Raw genomic sequence first — 25171 nt, 5'->3', positions numbered from 1 at the left:
AGAGAGATTACACTTTAATCATAATCATAAGTCACATGAAAAATAGCAAAAATTTTATTTTGACATAGTGCCTTTTTTTTTTGAACAAATTGGTTACGAGAAGTATAGAGAATTATTAATTTGATTGATATTGTAATAAAACTATAAATATAATAATATATTTGAAAAAAAACAAAACGTCAAAATTGAAAATTTCAATAAACATAATGACTTCAATTAACGGCTAATTTGGGAACAAAAACAATCAGAATAAAAAAACTTAATATACACCTTTTTTTTTTTTTTTTTTTTTTTTTTTTTTTTTAAATGGAAGAAGGGATAACATAGAAAGGGAAATGTTGCAAATTTGGAAATATTCTGGCGCACTTTAAGATGAGTACATCACATGCTCTAACATGCGCAACTTTCCTCTTTCGGTTGCATAAATGATAAAACGGGAAGAGAACACGCACACACGTATCTCTCTCTCTCTCTCTCTCTCTCTTGCTGGGGCTTTCGGGAGGTCAAAGACTTCGCATCCCATTGACGTTTACAGGTTCTACTGCTAATAAGTGTATTGAATTCGTTGTTATAGTTGTTTGAATAGAATAAATTTTGCCCTAAATTTGTAGTTCCCGTCATAACAGGCCCATGGGCAAACCAATTCTAGGGTTTTAATCGAATATAACAACAAATCATCTGTGCCCGTTTAGTATTTGTGAGTACTTTTTGTGGTGTCTGCTGAATGATTCTGTTATGCTTGTGATTGTTATTGATAGTAATGAGGGACGGGGAAATACCAAATTGGCTCAAGGAATTGCCATTGGCACCCGTATTTTACCCAACGGATACGGAATTTGCAGACCCAATTGCTTACATCTCCAAGATTGAGAAAGAAGCTAGTGCATATGGTATATGTAAAGTAATTCCGCCATTGCCAAAACCTTCAAAAAAGTATGTTGTAGGTAACCTAAATAAGTCTCTTCTCAAGTGTCCAGAATTGGGGAACGATGTAAAACTGAATAATGTGGAAACAGTAAATGATGGGGAGGTTCGTGCAGTGTTTACAACAAGGCATCAAGAATTAGGTCATAGCAGTGTGAAAAGAACAAAGGAGGTTGGAGAAGGGACATGTCAGCCTCCTCCTGTGAATAAGCAAGTATGGCAAAGTGGGGAAATTTACACATTGGAACAGTTTGAATCCAAGTCTAAGAATTTTGCTCGAAGCCATTTGAGTATGATTAAAGACGTTTCTCCATTGGCTATAGAGTCACTTTTCTGGAAGGCAGCTTGTGAGAAGCCTATATATATAGAGTATGCTAATGATGTGCCTGGATCAGGATTTGGTGAACCAGTGGGGCCATCTAGATTAGTACATAGGCATAGGAGAAGGAGAAAGACATTTGATAGAAACAATAAAGATTGTTCTGATGTAAGATCACAAGTAGAAGATAATAAAAGCAACAACTGTGAAAACCAGAAAGGTGAAGAATCTATAATAAGGTGTAGTAGCTCTAGTTCTTCAGTAGATATGTTAAAGAAAGAATCCAGTTCCAGTTCACTGAATATGTTGTCAGATCGTGTTGCCAGACAAAGGGTTTCAGATGAGATTGAAGGGACTTCAGGATGGAAGCTTTCCAATTGTCCTTGGAATTTACAAGTAATTGCAAGATCTCCTGGATCTCTTACACGTTTCATGCCAGATGATATTCCAGGTGTCACTTCTCCCATGGTGTACATTGGCATGTTATTCAGCTGGTTTGCATGGCATGTTGAAGATCATGAGCTTCACAGCTTAAATTTCCTCCACATTGGCTCTCCCAAAACCTGGTATGCAGTCCCTGGGGATTATGCATTCACATTTGAGGAAGTAATCCGTTCAAAGGCTTATGGTGGAGGTGTAGATCGGTTAGGTATGTAAAATGCTTACTCTAGTCTTGATTATATCATTGCAATGCATCTCTCACCTTCTTAAACCACTTTTAAGAAACAAAAATGAACTTATATAATGACTATTTGTCGACATGGAATGTCTAGGGCTTCAAATTACTTCTTTAGCAATTCATAAAGCTCCTGCCATTTTTGTTTAACAGCTTCTCTAACACTCTTGGGCGAAAAGACTACCCTTCTATCACCTGAAACTGTTGTTGCATCTGGCATTCCATGTTGCAGGTGTGTTATTTCTTTGTTCAAAATCCATGCTTTTATGCCTTGCACTTCACATTCTCAACTTCCTTTGGAAAATCTCAAACTAATTGTGTAAAACTTATTGTTGAGATTTGGGACATTCTACTGAAAATTTCTTCTGTTTCATGCTTGCAGGTTAGTACAGAACCCTGGTGAATTTGTAGTGACCTTTCCAAGGGCTTATCACATAGGATTCAGCCATGGTAATGTTTTGCAGATTTTTTTTTTTTTTTTGTGGTTTGATATATTTATACTTTTATAGACTCTAATATCAAATGATTGTCTTTAAAGGTTTCAATTGTGGGGAAGCTGCTAATTTTGGAACCCCAAAGTGGCTTTCAGTAGCTAAAGAGGCTGCAGTGCGCAGAGCTGCGATGAATTTTCTTCCTATGCTTTCACATCAACAGCTGCTTTACCTACTGACCATGTCATTTATTCCAAGGTGAGCTAGAAATCTTTCAAAGTCTTTTGACATATGAAGCTAGAAAGAGTGATTCCAAATATATCAGGAGGGGTAAATTGGTAATATTGTTTAAATGTATTTTAATGGCAGGGTGCCTAGGTCCTTGTTACCAGGGATAAGAAGCTCGCGTTTAAAAGATCGTCAGAAAGAAGAACGTGAGCTGTTAGTGAAGAAGGAATTCATTGAAGATATTCTCAAAGAAAACAAACTGTTGACTTGTATTCTCAATAGATCTTCCTCTTATCATGCAGTCCTATGGGATCTTGAATCCCTCTCACCATCTGTCATTAATAATAGTACAATCATCAATCCACAAACTGAAAGCTTTCATGGTGAAAAAGACAATGAAAAACGTGTTCATGTAGAGGATGAGGACATGTCGAGTGATTTTCAAATTGATTCAGGGACATTACCCTGTGTGGCTTGTGGTGTTCTTGGTTATCCTTTCATGTCTGTTATACAACCATCACCAAAAGTGGTGTTTGATAACATTCCAATCAAGGATGATCATCCAAATATTGCATCTTCAGAAACTCAAGTGGTTAATGCCAAGGATGAGTCTGTTGAAGCTTCAACATGTTCATCTAAAGTGAATGTTGACAATGGATGGAACATGTGTAATGGGTATTTAAGACCTAGAATATTCTGTTTAGAGCATGCAAGCAAAGTTGAAGAGCTGTTGGACTCCATAGGTGGAGCAAAACTGCTTATAATATGCCATTCAGGTCATCATCATTCACAGTTGTCTCTGTTTTTTTTCTTTAATGATTCGATTTTTTTTTTTTGTGTGATTTGAAACTAACTTATGATATACTGTTTGTAGATTTTCTGAAAATTAAGGCACAAGTTTCAGCCATAGCAGAGGAGATTGGCAGCATGTTTAGATATGAAGATGTTGAATTACATGATGCCAGCAGGGATGATTTGGAGGTGATAAATCTTGCAATTGACAATGAGCAAGAAGATGAATGTTTAGAAGACTGGACACTGAAATTGAATGTTAATCTTCGACAATCTGTTAAAGTCAGCTGCCCTAAATCATCACCTGATAAGATGATAAATATAATACATAATGCTTTGACTATAGATGTTCTGTTTGCTGACACAAGCCCCATCATCTCACAAGCAATGATTCAGTGGCAAGCTACAAAGTCTCGGTCAAACAGAAAGTCAAACCGTTGGATCAAGAAATCATCAGAGACTGTTTCTGTCACAGAGGATGTGAAATCGAAAGAGAAGTCATCTGAAGCTCAAATGCCTAAAAAGGAAGAGAAGTTTATTCAGTATTCAAGGAGAAGCTTCAAGTCAAAGCCACAAGATTCTGTAAACAAAAATCATGAAAAAAACACAAACAAGGTTATTTTGGATGATTCCATTATTCCATCACAAAAGCAGAAACAACAAGGTTATGAAGAAAAATGTGGTGTTGAAAACTCGTCAGGTTCAGTGTCATGTGCGACAACTATTGAAAAAGATGAGGAAATGAGTATGCAAAATGAGCAAGGTTCTGGAAAAGAGTGCAGCAGAGAGGAGGTTGTTAATGAAGATGGTTTGATGGAAACGGATCCAAGTATTAGTATCGGGTCAAAGAAAAGTGACGAAAATACCCCTCGTGTATCAAGTTGTTTCACTTCAACAAGTGGAAGCAAAAGAAGGAAGACAGATTTTGATGGATTTATAAGAAGCCCATGTGAAGGATTAAGACCGAGAGGTGGAAAAGACACAAACGCAGAAAAAGCTTCCACGAATGTGAAAGAAAAATCTTCCAGAAACAAGTCAAAGTCTTGTTCGAAAGTCAAAATCACGGAAAAAGAGGAGCAAGGGTCTGGGTCCCATTCCTATAGATGTGATCATGAAGGTTGCAAATTGAGGTTCGGGAGTAAAAGAGAGGTAGGGTTGCATCGAAAGAACAGGTGTCCTCATGATGGATGTGGGAAGAAGTTCAGTTCGCATAGATACGCAGTGCTCCATTTACGTGTCCATGAAGATAGCAGGCCTCTTAAGTGCAGTTGGAAAGGTTGCAAGATGACATTCAAATGGGCCTGGGCCAGGACTGAGCATTTACGGGTCCACACTGGTGAGAGGCCCTACAAGTGTACGGTTGAAGGTTGTGACCGTACCTTCAGGTTTGTGTCTGATTATAGCCGCCACAGAAGGAAAACCGGCCATAATCTGCATGTAAAGTCAAACTCTTGAAATTTTTTAAATTGTTTGTTTTTTTTTTTTTTTAAACTTTTATACAGTTCACTTGGGTTAGTAAGTTTTATAAAAACCGAAAAGAATCATTTCGTTGTTTGGGAACTATGCTTGGTTGGTGGGTTTAGCGGAAACCAATTTATTTATTTTATTTTGAAGACACTTTGTTTATTGGTAAGGTTAGGGTTAGAGTGGTAATTACCTGGGCAGTTAATCACACGCTATAGCGATTCACGGATGACGGATGTGTAAGAACGTGATTTACCAAATGGCGGTAGCATCATTAGTGCCACGATTTTCCACAATTTGTTGCGATTATGGCAACCGCTATAGCAGCACTATAACCGTTATAGAAAAAAAAAAAAAAAAAAAAAGCCCATTTTTGGGCTATCACATAAAAAAACATTTTTGTACCATTCTATTAAAACCATGTGATGTCTTGGTAATTGTGTTGAAAACTTGAAGTGTTGTATTGCTTAATCATTTTCTTTGTTAAATGTGATTGTGTTGAAGTATGATTAACATGCTAAATATTATTTATGTTTTCTTGTTAACTGTGTTAACGTATGATTAACTTTAACATTGGAAAAAAAACCCTGTGAAATAAGATTAACTAATTATGATACGTGAAGTATTGTAGTTATACTTGTCAAAATTTCAATATCGTCTGGTTGCTATTTGAAATTACGGTGGTATATTTTTATGCATAATTTTCATTATAAATGTATATAGAACTTATATATTAGAATATTAATACTATATTCCATATACAGAAAAAGACAAGTTGTTCGTTGCTTTCTAGTTTCTAATTACGTTTGTTATTTGACTGTTGGGCTTATTAAATAGAAAGTGTATTCGGCTAATTAAAAAACAAATTTAATGTTGAAATAGCCAATAATCTTTTTTTCTTTGTTAAAGTAACCCAATATGGACAAATTTGTAAAAGCTGGTGTAACGTTACTATAGCGATGATGAGATTCACGGTAAATAGCGGTCAATAGCGTCGATGATAATGCCACTACTATTCCAAAACTCTATTTTGAAAATAATAGTTCTAACCTCCGTGAACCGTAATAGCACGTTATTGATAGCATAAGTGAAATATAATTATGGTAAATAGCACAAAAGACACTAAGTTTGCACAAAAATTCTAATTTGACACTGTTTTTGTTTCATCTGAAATTTGACATTGTGTTTTCCAGTTTTTTACAATATTGATCACTTGACCGGTCAACCAGGTTACTTGCTGACGTAATATCATTCTTTCCTATTACAGTATTAAAACTTTGATTATGATATATATATATATATATATATATATATATATATATATATATATATATATATATATATATTCTACAATGCTACAGAATATAAAAAAAAACACTATACCACAGTTAAAACTGTAAAAATACCTAGAAAATTATAAAGCATCTATATAATTTATTCTGAAATACTTTTAGTTTAGAAAATAACATAAAAAGTCTTTTGGTCATGAATATTTAAAATAGCATGATAGGCTTAGTGGCAAATTTAAAAAAAAAAATTGATACTAATACTCATATTTGATAAATTCAAGTCAAGTGCATGAAGGCAAGATAAAAACAATTGTGTCCTCAATCAAAACATAGATGCAACGAAGTTATTTCTATAACAACTTTATCATATTAAGTTTTCAGTTTTAGTTGGATTTCCTTTCCAAGTTCTCCCTTTGTTGGCTTTGAGAGCACCAAAGCACAACATGTTGGCCTCTCTGTAGCACCCACATTGGCTAGATCCTGCAACCACCATACAATTTTTAAGGGCAAAATGATTATTTAGTCAAGTCACATGGTTTATTCGGTTTAAAAAAAAAAAGAAACAAAACTTATGTATATAACAATTTATCCATAAAGTCAACATTACCCATTCAACCACTTTATCTATACAGGACTTAATATGGTAAGCTATACACACATAAGCAAACATACTTGTGACTTTTAGGTCTTTCTAGAAACTCATGCCAGGAAGTATAACCATCACATAATTTCATACTAAATCCCGAGCCTCTTGTAGGAATGACAATGGCAATTGGTTGTTGAGCATCAGCAACTCAACTACAATATTTTATGTGAGAATCATGTTATTTGAAAATATAAAAATAAGAAGCTTAAAAGAGTGTGAAAGTCATTTTTAATGTGGGAAATGAGAACAACACATGTAAAAATGAAGGCTTCATACTAAATTTTAGCATTTCGGACTAATTTTATTTCGTACTAAATTTTTGAAATTTGTTTGGTGCAAATGAAAAACAAATGAACATTATATGTTTACTGAAACCCAAAATGCTGCTCATTCCAAAAACGGTCGTTGTATTTGCAAATGCCAAGATTTAAGTCATTTTCCTATATCTTCTCAAATGATGTTGTCATTTTTGTGAATATCCATATATCTTCTACTGAAAATGAAATTTTGTGTATTGGGTTTGACTAAAAATGATGAAAGACATAATATTTTGGTTAAATAATTCCATATTTGTTGATCCTTTAACAACACCCTTCTAGGATAGCTAGTCGTACTAGTATAATACCAAAACTACCATGAAAATTGCTATTTTCCAGATATAAATGTCATAAATCATAAAGATATATCTATCATCTATCTAGTTTATTCTGAAACACTGAATCTGTTTAAGAATATAGATTAACTTTTTTGGTTAAAAATACCAGATTGATGTGCTTGTTTTTGTTCATGAATATTTAAAATAGCATGACCGGCTTAGTGACAAATTTAAACAACTGATACTGATACTGATACTGATAAATTCAAGTGCATGATTTAAGTTAAGTAAGGAAAGATACAAACAATTGTATTCTCAATCAAAATCAAAACAAAGATGCAGCAAGTGAAGTTATTTCTGTAGCAACTTCATCATATTCAGTTTTGAGTTTTTGCTGGATTTCCTCTCCAAGTTCTCCCTTTGTTGGCTTTGGGAGCACCAAAACACAGCATGTTGGCCTCTTTGTTGCACCTGCATTTGCTAGATCCTGCAACCACCATATCATACCATTTTTCTCATGTCCATGTCCATGGCCGAGTCTAAGATAAATATAAGAATTAAGAAGGAAAACTTACTTCTTTTGATGTCACATACACATATGGTATCTCTGCTTCTTCACATAGAATTGGAACATGAGTTATCACATCGATTGGAGTTATGTTTCCAGCAATAACACACACCCTGCATTCATCAATGGATTCACCTTGTTGTTATCATGTAGATTTGTAAATTAAATAACAAGTAATGATCTATAACACATTAAGAGCTAATCGATCTAACTTCATACAATCAATTTTTGCATAAACAAATCTCGCTAACTTACCCTTTATTACCGCGTCTGATGCTCTTCACGACCTCCTTGACTCCTCTTTTCAAGCATTTGTGTTCGGCAGCTAAATAACATCAATACATAAACATACACAGCTAAGTAAGTTTCACCATGTTCGTTGAGTTTAATTAAAGAAGAAAATCAATGTGTGCGAGATTGTATGATTGATTGTACCTTTGCGGACGAGTTTGAGGGTACGTTTGGAGAGTTTTTTGCCAGCAAGGGGTTTAGCGATTGGAGCTAAGGCCTGAAGCTTCTTCTTTTCCTTCTCCTTGTGTGCTGATTTCTCTACTTCACTGTCGCTTCCTCCCATCGCTTTTCTTATGAGTCGAAAAATAAAGGAGGCAAAACTAAACCAACAGAAGTAGGGTTTATTTATTCGCAATTTTGATTTTAGGGTTTAAGGAGGTTGTAAAAGATGAGGGGAAGCAAATGCTTGTCATGTGCTCCGCACGTGTGTTTCGTTCGCCTACAGTTATCTTGGGCTTACAGTAGTAGTAGCCCGGCCCAGGAAAAGTAATGACAGATTTTTATAGTAATTAAAATACTTAGGGTAAATTACACCAATCGTCCCTCGAGTATGTATCCAAAAGCACGTTTGGTCCCTATTTTCAAAAATTAACTCGGACCGTCCCTCATTTGGTTAAAAGTTGCATGCTTCGTCCCTCGCAGATATAAAATGACTATCTTGCCCTTTTCTTTTTCTTTTTCATTTATTCTTCATTTGTTTATAATTTATATACTATTTTTTTTGTTAAGTATAATTTTTAGAAAATGGAAATTCCACTTAAATTCGTTCCGAACCTTCTCACCATCAACGACCTCTTACAACCAGTCACTTCTGACACCAGCCACCTCCGGCCACCAGCTAACTCCGACAAACACCACCATTCATCTCCAAAAATAAAAAATAAACCTGGAATTAAACCCTAAAACAAAACCCAAATCCATACCCTAGATCTACAAATCAATTAAATGAAGAAGAGAGATGAAAGGATATGAGAAACACTGTGGTCGGACACCAAGCGTTCAATCCCTTATCCTACCATTGCCATGAAACCTGAAACCTGGAACTCCGGTTGGTTTCTCCCCAAACTTGTTTGAAAAAAAAAATCCCAAAATTTGTTTCAATGAGGAGAGTTGATGTGATCTATTCGGACATTGTTCTTCTTCCACCAGGCATCGTCGTTCCCCTCCCTTTCCTTCCTCTTTGTCTCGAAACTCAAGGAGCTGACGATCTATTAGATGATGGTGTAGATATGAGACAATGGTGCCGATGGCTTACAGGTAGAGATCGACATTTTCAAGTGTTTCCGGCGAAGAGATGGTGACGATGGCTTACAGGTCTAGGGTTTCCGGCGAAGAGATGGCGAAGAGATGGTGACGATGGCTGACGATCTAGGGTTTCCGGCGAAGAGATGGTGACGATGGCTTACAGGTAGAGATCGACATTTTCAAGTGGCGATGACAATGTTGTAAGTGGCTTTAGACGTTGATGGATGTAGAGAGAAGTTTCATTGGAGGTTAGGGACGATGATTGGAATAGCCACCTGAGGGAGTGGTCGTCGGAGGGAGTAGCTGCCAGTGATGGTTTAAGGATGGTGGTTTTGGGTTTCTTAGAAGAGGTTAGAGACGAGAGGAAAAGAAATATCGATAGAGGAGACGATGAGGTGGGTGGGAAGGTAGGACAGGGGCCTTTTTTTCTTTTTTAAATTACTAATAATAATAATAACATTAAAGTTAATGGAAAACAAATGCACAAAGGGCATTATAGTCATTTCAGATCCAGCAAGGACTAAAACCGCAACATAATAATTTGTTAGGGACGAAGCGTGCAACTTTTAATGACACGAGGGACGGTCTGAGTTAATTTTTGAAAATAGGGACTAAACATGCTTTTGGGCACATGCACGAGGGACGATTGGTGTAATTTACCCAAATACTTACTACTATTTTATTAGAAAAAAATGTAAAAATTGTTAATGCGATGTGTATTTTTTTTTTCCGTTTCAAACCCCAATTATTTTGGATTATTTAGTTTCGTTGTTGCGTGGTCCATCTGAAAATTGAAATGCCTGTAATATTTTGATGTATTTACTTTTCATTTGCCATTAAAAAAAATTATTTTTCATTTTCACATCACCTAGTCTTTTTTCCCTTTCCCCATTTCCATTTTAGATCTGCAAGTGGCTTCTCTCTCTCTCTCTCTCTAACCTACAACCGAAGGAAAAACACACAAACACACCCACAAAACTACACTCGAAGGAAAAACACCTCACACACACATTGGATGATATGAAGGCGATGGATATTGTCAAAAAATCCCCATAAAAAATTAGTGAGCAAACAAAATAAATATTGGGTAGCAAAACTTACAACATCATCTTTCCCGGTGTTTGACTTTCCTGAACCAGTGTCATTTTTCTCATTAGTTGAAGCGCATACCCCTTAGTTAACTCTACTAGAAGCACCCGTTGTCCCTCCACGAGCAATTATTCTACCTTTTGTAGCAGAACTCCAAGCCTAAACAATATCTTGATTTGCCTTTCTTGTACCTCCTCAACCAGCTCTTGCAGATATTCTATTTGAAGTTTCTCAATTTGGTGGTCTCCATACATCAGGATTATCCATGGAAGGAGCATTAGAAGAAGTTGGTTATTCATCTAATGGTTGAAAAACAAATGATGATGTTTTGTAGAAATTGGAGGTGAAGAAGATATCCTACCCATTATAGTCCCCTTCAATGACATCTTCTCAACATCAATATGTGTTACAACCTTCTCTACTTGGCACGAATCATAGGATCATCAAAGGACCTTAAGTGTCTTCTAGAAAAAACGTAGTTTTTTTTTTGTCTCAGACAGTATCCAAATAATTATTTTTCATATTATAAGTGAACTAAGAATGGTTGAAATCTATATCTCAATCTATATTCCATGGGTTGAGAAAATGGATTTGCAGGTGTAGTTTCAATGCTTTTGGATGTGAGGGAGAAAGACAAAGGTGTGTGTGTGTGTTTTTAAGAGAGAGAGAGAGAGAGAGAGGTGGGTCCTAATATTTATTATTAATAAAACTTTAAATTAAATAGTAAAAACATTAAAAATATATCAGGAGGGTATTTAAGTCTTTATAGTTTTTCGATGGACCAAAACCACAAGCAAACTTGTTCAAAATAACCATCAATCCAAAAAGTTAAGGTTTTGACCAAAACCAGAAAAATGCATAATACAGGAACCATTTTGCAGTTTTGTCAATTTATTTTGATTATTATAGACATTAAATTTTAATTCAGAAATCAGTAGTATATTTTTAGGTTTTATATTTTGACCACAACAATTTTATATTTTGGTAGGTTTGATTTTTATGTAAAAAATAAATTATAAAAATTATTCCTATAATTTATAGACAAAGTGTAGATTTTTATTTTTACAGAAAACGATGTGTTTAAAATTTTCTTATATTGGCATGTTTTGTCTCTGTATAGAAAATAAATTTTAAAACTATCTTTGTAATTTGTAATTTACAGAATATATCATTGTACAAATTTTCTTAAAGAAATGGTCCATATATTTTAAAAAATTACAACAATGATTCATGCCTAATAGAAAATTATAGAGTACACCCCCACACACATTGAAGTTTATATCACCCTAGTTATTTATTATTTGTTAATATCAAATAGTAATTAACATTATTTTATTTATGTTTTATATTTATTATTACTAATTTGCTTTATATTATTTGTACTTGTTATTATATTTATATTTATATTTTTTTAATGATTACCGTTATTAATATTATTAATTTCCAAAAAGATATTATAAATCTAAATGGTATTATAGCAATTCGGAAGATGGTCTCCACTTAATTGCAATTTCAAGACTATAACAATGAACAACATATATGAATTTATAGATAATTAAATTATAAAATGAAAAAAAATGACATTGTAACCCATCGAACTCTTGACTTGTAGTTTAAAAGGACCCTTAAAGTATTTTTTGACTTTATGAATGCATAAAAGGTGGGTTTTGACCTGTTTATTTGGTCCATCTAACCTAAAATAACCAGTTTCATGTGTCACATAATCAAATAAATTGAAATATGATAGCCACCCTTATCTCTCCACTCTAACACCACCACAACCTACACTACCACTGCCAGGCCACCAATATACACCTTCTGCGATCGTCTCAGCCTCCTGTTCTTCGTCTCGCCATCATAGACCCACCATTAGCTCCTACCAAGACCTTCATCATCCACGATTATCACTATCCCAATATGCAACTTGAAAGAGACTCCAAAGGGAAAGGGATAGTGATTTACTAGTTGTGTTGGGAGGTGGTACATGAGTAATGTTGCTTAATTCCTTATTCCAAAGTACGAGGAAGTCGTGAATAAAATGTTAGCATTTAGGACTAGTTTTATTTCATTCTAAAATTTTGAAATATGCTTGGTGCAAATAAACAACAAATAAACATTATATGTTTACTGAAACCCAAAATGCCCATTCCAAAAATGCCAAGATTTAAGTCATTTTCCTATATCTTCTTAAATTATGTTGTCGTTTTTGTGAATATTCATATATCTTCTACTCAAAATGATATTTTGTGTAACAGGTTCGACTAAAAATGATGAAAGACATAAAATTATGGTTAAATAATTCCACATTTGTTGATCCTTTAACAACATCCTTCTATGATGGCTAGTTGTACTGGTATAATACATAAAAACTACCTTGGAAAATGCTATTTTCCAGATATAAATGTCACAGATCATAAAGATACATCTATGATGTAATCTAGTTTATTCTGAAATAATGCATCTGTTTCAGAAAATGGCATAACTTCTTTGGTTACAAAGACGAGAATGATATGCTTGTTTCTGTTCATGAATATTTAAAATAGCATGATAGACTTAGTGACAAAAAATGGTGTCGTAGATTATAGTGTTGAGATTGGAGTTGGTCTTAGTAAAAATTATTGCATTATTTGGTGAATGTAGGTGTGGGTTGGATTTGTTTACAACTTACTAGATGCGTAGAAACTTGACTTGGAATGTGGAATAGGTTGAAAAATACTTAATAGAGAGCAACTAATGTTAATACTAATATATTATCCTTCAACAAGGACAATGATAAGACTAATAATCAAAATTTGGAGGCTTTTTTCTCTTTTAGCAATGAATAACAAATACATGATTCATTGAGTCAGACTCTAGAAGACGAGTTTTGTTGAAGTTTCTACATCTAAATTTGTAAGAAAGTGCGAAAGTGACAAGTTTTTGCCAAGAACATTTGAAACCACCACTAAAACAGACTGGCACGCTTCAATCTCATCTTCAGAACAACTCACCTTCCATGGCTGCTCAAATGACCTGTACAAAGAATAAATAAAACCAAACCTATCAATTATTATTATTATTATTATTAAACATCCTCCATCATTTATATTTTATATTTTATCCAGACAAGACAAGACAAGACAAAGAGAGAGAGAGATGAGAATTTTACCAATTCCATTTAGGATCGGCTTCAGGGGGAGAGCCTATTCTGGATAGCAACGACCTTAAACTAATTTCTCCATCTGGAATGTAATGGATATACATTATTTAAAACTAATCAAATTAGGAGAAATAATAAATGATATTATTATTATAAGTATAAATTGATTTGATATTACCTGTGTCAGTGTGGGAGGAAATGGAATGAGGAAAGAGCAACAAACAAAGTGAAGAAACAACAGATGTAAGCAATACTACTTCATATTTCCTCCTCCCAACAATCTGTTGAAGGTAATATATGATTCCCCCTAATAATTCTTCATTGCCAGATTTAGATTCCACACCTCTTACTCCTACTCCTGCCTCCAGAAAAGATTGTAAACTTTTGTAACATTTCATTTTTGATCCCTCCTCATCTCCCAATTGCCATGAAAGAATTACAGAAGCCGTCAACCACCTTAAAAGCTTCAATACCAATGAACCATTACTTTTTGATGAAGCAATTGAAACTGCCCAAAACACAAACTTCTCAAGCTTTTCCCCATCCTGAAATAATTATTAATAAATATTAACTCAACAAAATTCAAACTTGAGATTAAATATTTTAATACTGACCATGGTGAGTAATCCTGGTTGGGGAGTGGTCATTAGCACAACTTCAAGTCCTAACTCTCCATTACAACAACATGCATTAACTGCTTCAAACAATCCATATACACCTTCAATTGAAAATCTCAAATGTGGCTCAAATACATCCCTCCTCTTTTCTGATATCTTCAATGTTGAACAGATTACTTCCAAAACTGAATCAACCAACTGCATTGCTTTCACCACCTCAAACTGATTCGTAAAGAGCACACACAAATGGTGTGTCAGTTGTGTCAGTTGCTCCACACAGTTTGTTTCCAACCATTGACTTGTGTTCATGGAGGTGACAACACCATTTACTATCTCCAGTTGTGTCTTTAAAACACCCTTATGTTCTTTGTGTGTGTTGGAAATAAGGGAACACAACCATGAAAGCACCCCACATCGTTCGATTAAATATCTTGATGTCTTATCAAATTTCATAAACTTCTTCACAATCTGCAGAGCATACAATCAACAGATTTGTCAGGAACCAATACAAATGCATCATAACTGTAGAAAAAGCTTGTTTGTTACCTGAAGGATTAATTCCCTTGATTCATTATCTGAAAGAGAAGAACTATAAAAACTAAGCAGTTTCTCTAAAATTGAGCTCCTGATGTAAATCTGAGCATCATCTTCCGAGTTATGGCCACAATATAGTAGGCGAAGAATCCATATCCTATCTGCTTTAAAACTAGCAGAATTACTCCAGAAGAACTCATCAAAGAATGATATCATCTGCAGGATAGTTTAAGAGCCAAATAACATTATTAACAGAATTGTATAAGGAACACAAGAACACAAGGAAACTCCATACCTTTGTATTCATAGGGGAATGCATTACAAGTTTGGTTATAGTTTTGTAATGATCATTTGAAGGATCCAATAACAATACAGAAGCTTCTGCAGCAAATAGAGCATGCACACAAGAAATCCTCTGCCATGGCTCTGATATGCCATTTTGCACATATGTTAGCAATGGGCGAACTCGGTTTATATCCTTTCTTTTTTGACTTATCTGACAAAATACACCATAATTACATCAATAATAAATAAATAAATAAATAAACTTGAATAATAGTAACAAGCATTGCTAACCTCTAAAACATTCCTGAATACTGCAAGAACCTTGTAACCCAATTTTCTCATCTCATCATCAGGTGAAGATAAGCTAACAAATGCAACACCAAGCAGGCCTAAGCTTGCAAATTCAACAGGTTCGATGTAATCCATTGACAAACCATGTAGTGACATGCGCAAGATAAAAACTGGATCATATATGTTTCTTGATTCGATATCAGCTTCTGCCTGAATTACAAAAATGCCCTCATAAAAAACCATAACAATCGACACATGAACAGGCTTCAAGAAAAAATAAAAAAATAAACATAGTACCTCAGCCACATGTCCAGCATTATCTCCTGGACTCATGTTTCTGTGATAGGGAAAATGAAGTATTGTTGCTGCACACATTCTTGGATCAATTGGAAGGTTTTCTCTAAATTGACTTTTCCGCCCTTTTTCAACAGCCTCTGAGTCATCATCCATGTCATCAGAAGAAAAGGCCTTTTCTGTCTCACGTATTTTTCTAACCCTTGTAGCAGCTGCTCCCCATAGATAATCCATATCAGCTATATAACTAGGGTTTGTTTCATCAATACTTTCAAGTTCTTGAATGAGTTTGTATATCTCCAAGTCTTTTTTAGTGAGTGTAGCACCATAAGAAGATAGAAGCAAGAACATCAGATCTCTAGTAGTTACCCCAATATCTTGTTCAAACAACATACTGCCCATCTGAGCCCTGAAACTGCATAGCACCCTAAGCAATTTAACAACTTCCAATTGCTTCATGTAGAGATCAGGATCTGATTTAACAATGGCATTATGAAAAGTAAGTGATCTCAGAATACTTGACATGGGTCTAAAAATGATACCAAACTGTAGAGAAGTAGAAGGTTTGGAGGCAGATTGAATGGTGGGTGGAAACTGTGAGTGATTCACCAGTAGCTGAAGAATTTGAATATGGAAGGATTTATCTTCTGCTTCAAATGTTAGAACAGATTGAAGCATGCTGAGTGTTGCAGGATCTTCAAACCTGTAACGAAGACAAGATCTTGCAAGTTGTTCTAGGTTAATAACAGAGTTTGATTTCATATCAGAATTCTTATGAATCTCTGCAGTAACTTCAATGATAATCCTCAAAATAAAAATCTCCAAAAGCCTGAACAATGCACATTTTGTGCCTTCAACTGAAATAGAATTTAAAGGGACTTGTTCGACTATTAACTGCCAAGTGTACACCAATGTGTTCATGAACACTACACTTCTTAAGTGTTCTTTGTTAGACATTACTTCTGAACAAGATTGCTCTTTCTCTCCATTTGCTTCATTTCCTTTAGCAAGAGGTTGAAAATTTCCTTTAGGAAATAGCAATATCTTACAAAGTTGTACCTTTGTTACTACCTTCATAACAAGGTTCAAAGATTGATCAATGGAATAACGATCAATTTTAAAAGCACCACAGTCTAGAAGATTATCAGTTCCAGATGGAAGAACAGAATCAAATAACTTCAATCGTTTGCTCAATTTGACAGTGGCCTCACTCGATACAAGATGATGTTGCATGACAGCAACTGCTCTTCCAAGAAGAGTATCGTTGAAAAGATCACAAAGTTCTTCCACAGTTGAAGGCACGGATTTGTCTGGTTTCACTTGAAATATGTCTCTAGAAACAAAGCTCTTCCAGTTAGAGAACCCATTGGATAATATCTCCCAATACAAAGCATGTATGCTTCTAAGATGTTCATAACACTTGTCCCCATATCTCATGGAGATGAAATTTGTGAAAGATAGAGCAGTTGGCAGAAGCATTAACATGTCATCATCATGTACACCACTCTTCCTCTTTTTGCTGACTGAAGATTTGTTCACCATCTCCATGAAAGTAAGTCCAAAGAAAGATAGATGAAGGGGACTCGACTCGGTTAAATGAAACAAAAGTTTAGCCTTAATCATGCTAGTTTTTTTAAGGCATTTTGAGAGCAAATTCATGGGTGTGGCTTCTATGATCCTTGAAATGACCATGGAATGTGGAAGAGATTGAGGAGTTGGAGTTGGACCAGTATGTATATTTGCAATCTTAACAGCTTTATTCAAGCAAAGATCTGCAACAACTAGTTCAGAATGGGAGGCAATCTCAACTATATGAAAATACACTTTCTCAAATAGAGCAACATCAAAATCTTGTATGCCACTAAAATTTAGAGGCACTTTCTTGACATCACAAAGCAGCAAGTCGAAAGCACAACCAGCAATGTTTAATCCAACACAGAGAGCGGAAATTTTAAAAGATTCGGGAACAGATGATTCATTAACTCTGGAGAAAATCCAATAAGCCAATTCAAGAAGCTCTTGAGGGGATATGAATCGAATCAAGGTGTGAATAGCAAATAATGTTGGAATCAGGGAGAGAGGATCTTGGGATTCTATGAACTGATCAAACCTGTCCTTTAGCATCAGAACCAATTTCTCAAGGAAACACTTGAAAACCCTTGCAATCGTCTTATTTCCATGCCCAAAATCGTCATGCATACGGTTAGAAAACATTTCTACTGCTTGTAAAACATGATAATCCATTATATGAAGTCCTTCTCTTGCTAAAGAAAGAAAACTATCTGTTGGATGCTGAAAAATGTCGTCTTTTAGTTCTTTTTTAGAAGATAATGGGCTTTCTAAAGAACTTACAACAGCAGGATGACAGAAAATGGTTTCAGCAATTTCTTGGGCATAAAGATTGGATCCAGGAGCCAACATGCTCTTTATGAGGGCAAAACAGATTTCAGAAATCTGTATATACTCTTCAGCTGGTTCATTATGGTAGGAAGCCTGTACATGATGAAACCAGAAAAACACAAGGCGGAAAGAAGAAACAAAATTATCAGACATCTCTTTTGACAGCTTAGCCAACAGCAAGCCCTGAAGGTTGGATGACTTGGATAAATACAAGCATCCAGGGCTTATAATAGCTGGAAACACCACATAAAATGGAGCATGCTTCAGAAAACAAGAGAATGCTTCACAAGAGTTTGTTGAATCCCCTTTGCTTTGATCATCAACTGCCTTTTCTAATCCCGAAAATGACATTTCAGGCCATGACTTGCAGATATCATTGAAAAAACTCCTTTCAAGTAAACAGATAGAATATAGGATAGAAAAAGGAACTCCACTTAGTTTCTGTGAAATAGATATAACTTCTGGGAAATGCTGCAATATTAGATCAGGTGAAGCACACAGCAATGATGATATAAATGCGTTGGTGACCCCAGAATCATGCTCACTCTCTGCTAGAGTGGCATTTTCACCAAGAAGATTGACAAAAGAATCATCATCAAGGCTCCTATTTCTATCAACTGAAGAAAATATGCAACTTTCTTGATTCACAATACTCCTTGAAAAGTGCAACAGGCTTTTTAATGGCCTCCACTCACAGGAATTGTCATCAACATCCTTGAGTCTCTCGGATAATGAAAGACATATCAGAGAAGATAGCAATCCAGGCTCCACCTACAGAAAGCAGATCTCTCTATTGTTATGCATGAAATCAAGACATATAGATCTTCTAATATTAGAAAACAAGAGCTACATACCTGAGTTTGCAAGAGGTATCTCAAAGTGCTGCTGACATATATAGATATCATTGATTTTTCAGGTGAAGTAAAGGTCCCAGACTCAGAACCAAGCAGCCTTAGGCACTTTTCAAGTACACAAACAAAGAGAGGACTGAATTGAGCCTGAGGATGCACATCTGATAGGAAAAAAGATAAAAAGATGTATAATTACAAGGATTTATAAAAGATATTCAGAATAATAAACAAAAGTCAAACCTTTAGTGTTTTCCAATTGGTTGATTTGAGACCTGAAAAGATCCCAATATTTGAATAAATTGTTTCCAAGTGTAGAAACAACATCACAGAAAAAGGAACTAACAACAGAAGAGAAGTTCTGTACAGTTGATTTGGTGCTAAACCTAAACCCAGGAAGAAACAAAAGCCATGCATCAATCTCCCTTTTGTTATTGTCAAAAGCTCCAGTACTTAACATGGCTGCATGTGCCAGCACATAAGCTTGATCTTTTATGATGTCTTTCACAGGTGAATTCACAACCAAATTAATGAAATGCATCAGATGTTTGTACATCAATGGTGGGCATCTCATGGGAACATCTTTCTTTGAAGAGCAACCAATGTGTTCAACTAATAGTGACAATAAAGATTGCAGCAGGATATTTGGTAATGATATAGCATTGGTTGGTAGAACTTTAAAGAAATCAAATGATCCTTCTAGAACAGATGGCATTGTACGCTGCAAGTTAACACCATACACTGTTAGAAACCAATATTATGTTATCAACATGACCATTATTCTGAAAAACTCAACTTACATGATAAAATCTGAGGGCTTCAAGCAACTTGGAGTAGAAATATGATTCTTCATCTTCTGCAAGCATGTTAAGATTATTGCTTTCATGTGATTCCCAGAGTTGTGTGATTAAACTAGCATCACCCTTCAGATTTTCAGAGTCTTTCACAACATCCTCTTCCTGAATTATTCCATCATCATCTGGGATTTCCATGTCCAGGGTAGAACTGATACCACCAACAAGAATATCTGTTTCCTCAACTGTAGTATGTGTTTTTAACTTCTTACTTCTAGAACCATGTTCAAGTAAAACAGATGTATCTGGACCTCTTTTCAAACTTCTTTCCTCACTCTTGAAGCGGCTATTGAGAGAAGAAATCAATGACAACAAGACTTGATGATCAGGGAGCAACAACTGCACTTCATTCTGAATATCTTGCTTAAATGATGCCCACTTACACTCAATTTGCTTGCTGGATTCTGATCTATGGTTTATAGCAGAAAAGAGAGAATCTAATAACATCAATGCCTCCAAAACAAGCCGTAATGTTCCATGTTGTATCTGAGACTCAGAGTGAAGTAATCCCTTATTCATGACTATTCTATTAAAAGAACGAGGACCTATGCACTTTATTATACTTTGCACTTCAGATCTGTTAATAGACAGTGGCTCCTGGGGCTTTGAATCAAGAAAATCAAAAGATAAACCTGCATTCACCGAAGCGATCAAGTTTGCAGCCAATGAAACAGCAGCAAACCTGCAAGTATTTCAGTAACATAATAAAACTAAAAGTAATATCACACACACACACACACAAAAGAGTAAAGAAGGAATGTAACCAGTTTGCATGATCTTCAAGGTTGTTGTAAGGGAACTCATCAAAGTATGCAGAACCAAATGATGGGCTTCCACGCACAATCCCTAATAGCAGATCCCTGTGAAAGTCAATCTCAGTAGCTTTGAGCTTCTTCATAACACCCAAAAGTCGTGTTGGATTTCCCTTCAAGGGAAAGGGTGATGCCTTTGTATCTGGCATCAAACCATTAGAAGGATCAGTGCAGACCATAAATAGAACCTTCTGTGCTACCTCAGTGGAAGCTTCACCATCATCTCTTCCAGATATGTCAATCAACTGTTCCAAAGTAACACTCCCGAATAGAACACTTCTAAGCCCCACAGGCACCAAAGACTCAGGGACAAGCACCTTGTCCCTCAATGTAGATAGAACATAAACAACAGTGTCTTCTTCATCACTCCCAAGCCCACGAAGAACACCAGAAAACATTTCCTTCTGCTGCAACACCCACCTTAACAGCCTAGGCTCCCCAATTTCCAGAAAGGACATAGCAAACCTAACATATGACCTCCTGGTAGAACTCTTTCGTTTTATCTTTTCCATGTTCTTCCTCCTCTTATCATACTCTGCTAGCTTCAAAAAGTTTGGTAATTTAAAATCAAAACTCTTAGCAACATCAGAAGCCAGCCCAGAACCCCTTCTAACAACAGAAGCCATCAACAACAATGCAGCATGCTTCCCTTTGCCTTCTTTATTGTTCAACTCCTTATAAACATCTCCCAATTTTTCTTCAAGAATCAAACGAGCAAATTTATCTAAAGCCCGACTGAGTGGAATCCTGGCCACATCATTGGGTTTGAAAACACCATCTTTATGACTCAAAATAACGTTAATTAGCGACATTATATAAGACAAACCAGGCTTCGATTGTCGTAAATTCCATGCTTGTAGAAGCTCTGAACAATTGGGAGATGTCTGTACATACTGTCTTAACATTTCGCCTCCTTCATCGCCTCTAAGTAACTTCATAAACTCTTTTGACGCTTCTGAGCATAACTGAAGATCAATTGAGGTGAGGTTACGTAATAACTCTCTTAATTTAGCTTCGTGAGACACTTTGATTACAAAAGTAGGAACTTTTTGGCTCTCCGGATTCATAGCATCGTCCATCTGCAAGAACATATAAAACAACGAGCAAAACTTGTGAGTTCGGTGTTCTGCGCATGAACCGTAACGGAGGTGTCTAGCCTTCTCCTGCTGCTTCGGTGGCTGCACGATGACTAATTAGGAGGGCGTTGGGGTGCAGAAGAAAACCGGTCGATTGAGCCTTGAGGAAGAGCAGTCGTGGCGGCGATAGGCGAGAGAGAACCTCGGAGGTTTATGAAGGGTATAGTGGGAACATAGACGAGACTGAAGACCTCCTAGCGTATGCTTTAGAGCGTTGTACCGTACAATTTTAATTGAAAGAATAAATATGGTAAGCGGCCGGGTTAACTTTAACGGGTTGGGTTTTGTGGACTCAATCAGACTTCAGCAAGCTTAATTTAACAAGACAAAACAAGTCACTCATGGGCTCATGGCATGCTGCATCTCCTCACATAACACTCCAAAAAAGCTGTTAATGACCATAAATGATACTCTTTTCTACCTAAATTATAGTTTTTTTTTTTTATTTTTTGGTTTATCTCAAAATAATAGTTCACTTCTAAAAATAAATAACATTTTTACTAAAATACTCCTTATTATTACTTAACCAAATAAACATTTAATGAAACATTAAATGCAAAGTAAGGATAAAACTGTTATTTTATTATATAAAGTTAGTGGTAATTAATGTTTTTCTTAATCTGTGTGTTTTTTGTCTGTGAACAATAATATTGGGACGGAGGGAGTACAACTTTAGGTTAAATTCATTAACAACATTTAGTTATATATTATTACTTTTTTTTTCAATTACAACATTATAATTTTAATATATTTACTTATTACAACTTTATACTTTATAAAATCTATTAAATTTAACAAGACATAACATCTATTTTCTTTTTGCTAGTTTGATCTTTAAACGAGGTTGTGTTTTTGGCTGACTCGGTCAGCAAAAGTTGTCTGTTAAACAAATTTTGGATGTCTGATTCGGTACGTAATATCTAAGCGGAAAAGATGAGGGAAATCGTCTGACTGAGAAATAGAGTGATGTTTCTAAAAGTGCCCTTGCTCTACGTTCCAATTTCCAGCGTCTTCTTCCCCGTTTATTCTCTCTTTTAGTGTCGATTTTCTTTACCTGCAACAACAAGCAAAACTTGTGGGTTGGTGTTCTGCCTTCTCGAACGAGCCATAATAGAGTGAAATCAGAAGATGATGGGCATGAGAAGGATACGCACATGAACCGTAACAGAGGTGCCTAGCCTTCTCCTGCTACTTCAGTGGTTACACGATGAGTAATTAGGAGGAGATGGAGGATGGATGAAGGTGAGATAACGACTAAGATTAATTTTGGTGGGACTGACTATTTAGGTTTATGGTAACATGAACATCCAACAACTAATTTTTCTATGGGTTGGGCTTTTAGTTCGTAAGGGCGTTCCTTTTTATTAATTTTATATTGAAAATTAAATATACAATATAAATCAACATTCATATAATACAAATACTTAATTAAATATACAATATAAATCCACATTTCTAGAATTACATATTAAAGTTTAATTATATATTACAGTTTAATCATATATATATATATATATATATATATATATATATATATATATATATATATATATATATATATATAAGCAGCAGAGTAAAATAGTCATTTTTCATCAGTCAACACATTCAAACAGATGGACAATCAAACAATATGGTTTCTTACTCAGTCAACATTTCTTACACAGACAGATTTTTCCCAATCATCACTTTCTCAATCAGCAACTGTCAAACTAGACCTAACTTCAACATCAGGGCTACAGTTGTTAATGGGAAAAGGCAAGATGAACTCCAAACTTCTCCACTTTGGCATCTCTATGTTCTTCCAACTCAAATGAAACTTCAATATTGTCTCCACTTTTAATCATCGACCCTAGAATCATGCACGACTCTACTGATTGTCTCCCCCTAATTTCACAATCCCATTTAACACCACTTGTTTTATTGTCAACCCTAACGCCAATGTGAAAGAACTTATCACCATCGTCTCCAAAAAAGTAAGCAACCAAAATCATCAAATGTAAGGAACCATCTTCAACACCAGAAGGTGTATCTGTGTCAGTATCGATCAACATTGATGATTCCCCTACTCCCTGAAACTCAAACTAATCTGGAATCCCCCTCCTTGAAATATAAAACTTATTAACACATAGACCTCGACCATATCCCTGAAGAAAGAAGTTGTCCATCACCATTGACAAACTACTACATCCATCCAGGTAAATTTCTTGTAAAGATGAAAGATTTTCCAACCCCATGATTTCAACCAACTTGCTGCAATACTTCAAATCTACAACCCTTAAAACTTCAAGACCTAATACATCTGGGAGCTTTAACAATGATTTACAACCACCAACATATAACATCTGAAGATTGTACAGTTGACCAAGTCCAGAAGGCAAGCTAGAAAAACTATTGTTTGACAAGTCTAACACCATTAGCCCTGATAAATCCCACAAAACATCAGATTCATAGCATCGTCATTTTCCATAGTTGCAAGAACATATAAAACAAAACACCAAACAACGTGTAAGTCAAATTACACACAAAAAAAAAAAAAAAAAAAAAAAAACTAGCAAAGACGGTACATAAATAGACAAATACACATTCATGTTACCTCTACCAAGAACTCTTCGATTGAGGGCGTTGGGGTGTAGAAGAAAACTGGTCGATTGAGCCTTGAGGAAGAGCAGTCGTGGCGGCGATAGGCGAGAGAGAACCTCAGAGATTTATGAAGGGTATAGCGGGAACATAGACAAGACTGAAGACCTCCTACCGTATGCTTTAGAGCGTTGTACCGTACAATTTTAATTGAAAGAATAAATATGGTAAGTAGTCGGGTTAACGTTAACGGGTTGGGTTTTGTGGACTCAATCATTCAGGCTTTAGCAAGCTTAATTTAACAAGACAACAAGTCACGCATGTGCTCATGGCATGCTGCATCTCGTGACATAATGCTCCAAAAAAGTTGTATTTTTTAATGGCTGTAAATAATAATAATCTAATCCAAAATTTGATACTCATTTAACAAATAAATTTCAAAAACGTTTACATGCCATTGTTATGTCATCGTCAAACAAATAAACATTTTACAATTGATCTGATTTCATATAATAATTAAAATAATATATAAAGTTTGAGGTGTTACAAATGATATTACAATGAATAATAAGCTTTCGAAGAGAGGTGTCAAGCCTCACCAAATAATCATTTACTAGCTAATTCACTAGCCGGAACATAGGCAGTTTTATGGAGATATTATTATTACATGGGAATGGGATGGTAAAAGCAAAAACCGGTTGCTTTGCTTTTCAGTTTCACACAAACAAATGAAAATGAATGAAACTCAAAAAAATGAACTTTTCTACTCCTGGTATACTACATGTATAACCTAATATAACTAACTATATCTCACTAATACAACATTC

The 25171-nt window shown here is 35.3% G+C and overlaps 3 protein-coding genes across 4 annotated transcripts; 1 reads left to right on the top strand and 2 right to left on the bottom strand.

Annotated features, from left to right (window-relative positions):
- The first annotated feature begins 391 nt into the window (after nt 1-391).
- ELF6 (Zinc finger (C2H2 type) family protein / transcription factor jumonji (jmj) family protein) lies at nt 392-4987 on the top strand. Of its 2 annotated transcripts, none has more exons than XM_078981689.1 (7): nt 392-535; nt 759-1892; nt 2073-2151; nt 2302-2369; nt 2458-2608; nt 2720-3354; nt 3453-4987. In XM_078981689.1, the coding sequence occupies exons 2-7, from the start codon at nt 761-763 to the stop codon at nt 4823-4825; spliced, it is 3438 nt and encodes a 1145-aa protein (XP_078837815.1). In that variant the 5' UTR covers nt 392-535; nt 759-760; the 3' UTR covers nt 4826-4987. The 2 variants fall into 2 exon arrangements, with proteins under 2 accessions (XP_078837815.1, XP_078837814.1); XM_078981688.1 differs by having other exon boundaries at nt 627-1892.
- A 2606-nt stretch (nt 4988-7593) lies between these two features.
- Nucleotides 7594-8593, bottom strand: LOC145029337 (H/ACA ribonucleoprotein complex subunit 2-like protein). Its single transcript, XM_078977903.1, has 4 exons — nt 8368-8593; nt 8188-8257; nt 7940-8045; nt 7594-7851 (listed from the first exon to the last, which is right to left on the bottom strand). Exons 1-4 carry the CDS (start codon nt 8504-8506, stop codon nt 7690-7692), a joined length of 477 nt encoding a protein of 158 aa, XP_078834029.1. The 5' UTR covers nt 8507-8593; the 3' UTR covers nt 7594-7689.
- Nucleotides 8594-13339: 4746 nt separating this feature from the next.
- Nucleotides 13340-21958, bottom strand: EMB2788 (ribosome 60S biogenesis amino-terminal protein). The gene is made up of 12 exons (XM_078981686.1): nt 20584-21958; nt 19766-20501; nt 19209-19686; nt 18972-19129; nt 15721-18888; nt 15424-15633; nt 15143-15343; nt 14860-15063; nt 14311-14781; nt 13875-14241; nt 13706-13778; nt 13340-13569 (listed from the first exon to the last, which is right to left on the bottom strand). The coding sequence occupies exons 1-12, from the start codon at nt 21720-21722 to the stop codon at nt 13410-13412; spliced, it is 7365 nt and encodes a 2454-aa protein (XP_078837812.1). The 5' UTR covers nt 21723-21958; the 3' UTR covers nt 13340-13409.
- Between the last annotated feature and the right edge of the window lie 3213 nt (nt 21959-25171).

This window comes from Lactuca saligna, chromosome 2, assembly GCF_052625555.1.
Source record: "Lactuca saligna cultivar CGN05327 chromosome 2, ASM5262555v1, whole genome shotgun sequence".
NCBI classification, from domain to species: domain Eukaryota; kingdom Viridiplantae; phylum Streptophyta; class Magnoliopsida; order Asterales; family Asteraceae; genus Lactuca; species Lactuca saligna.
This window is presented reverse-complemented; position numbering and strand designations above follow the sequence as displayed.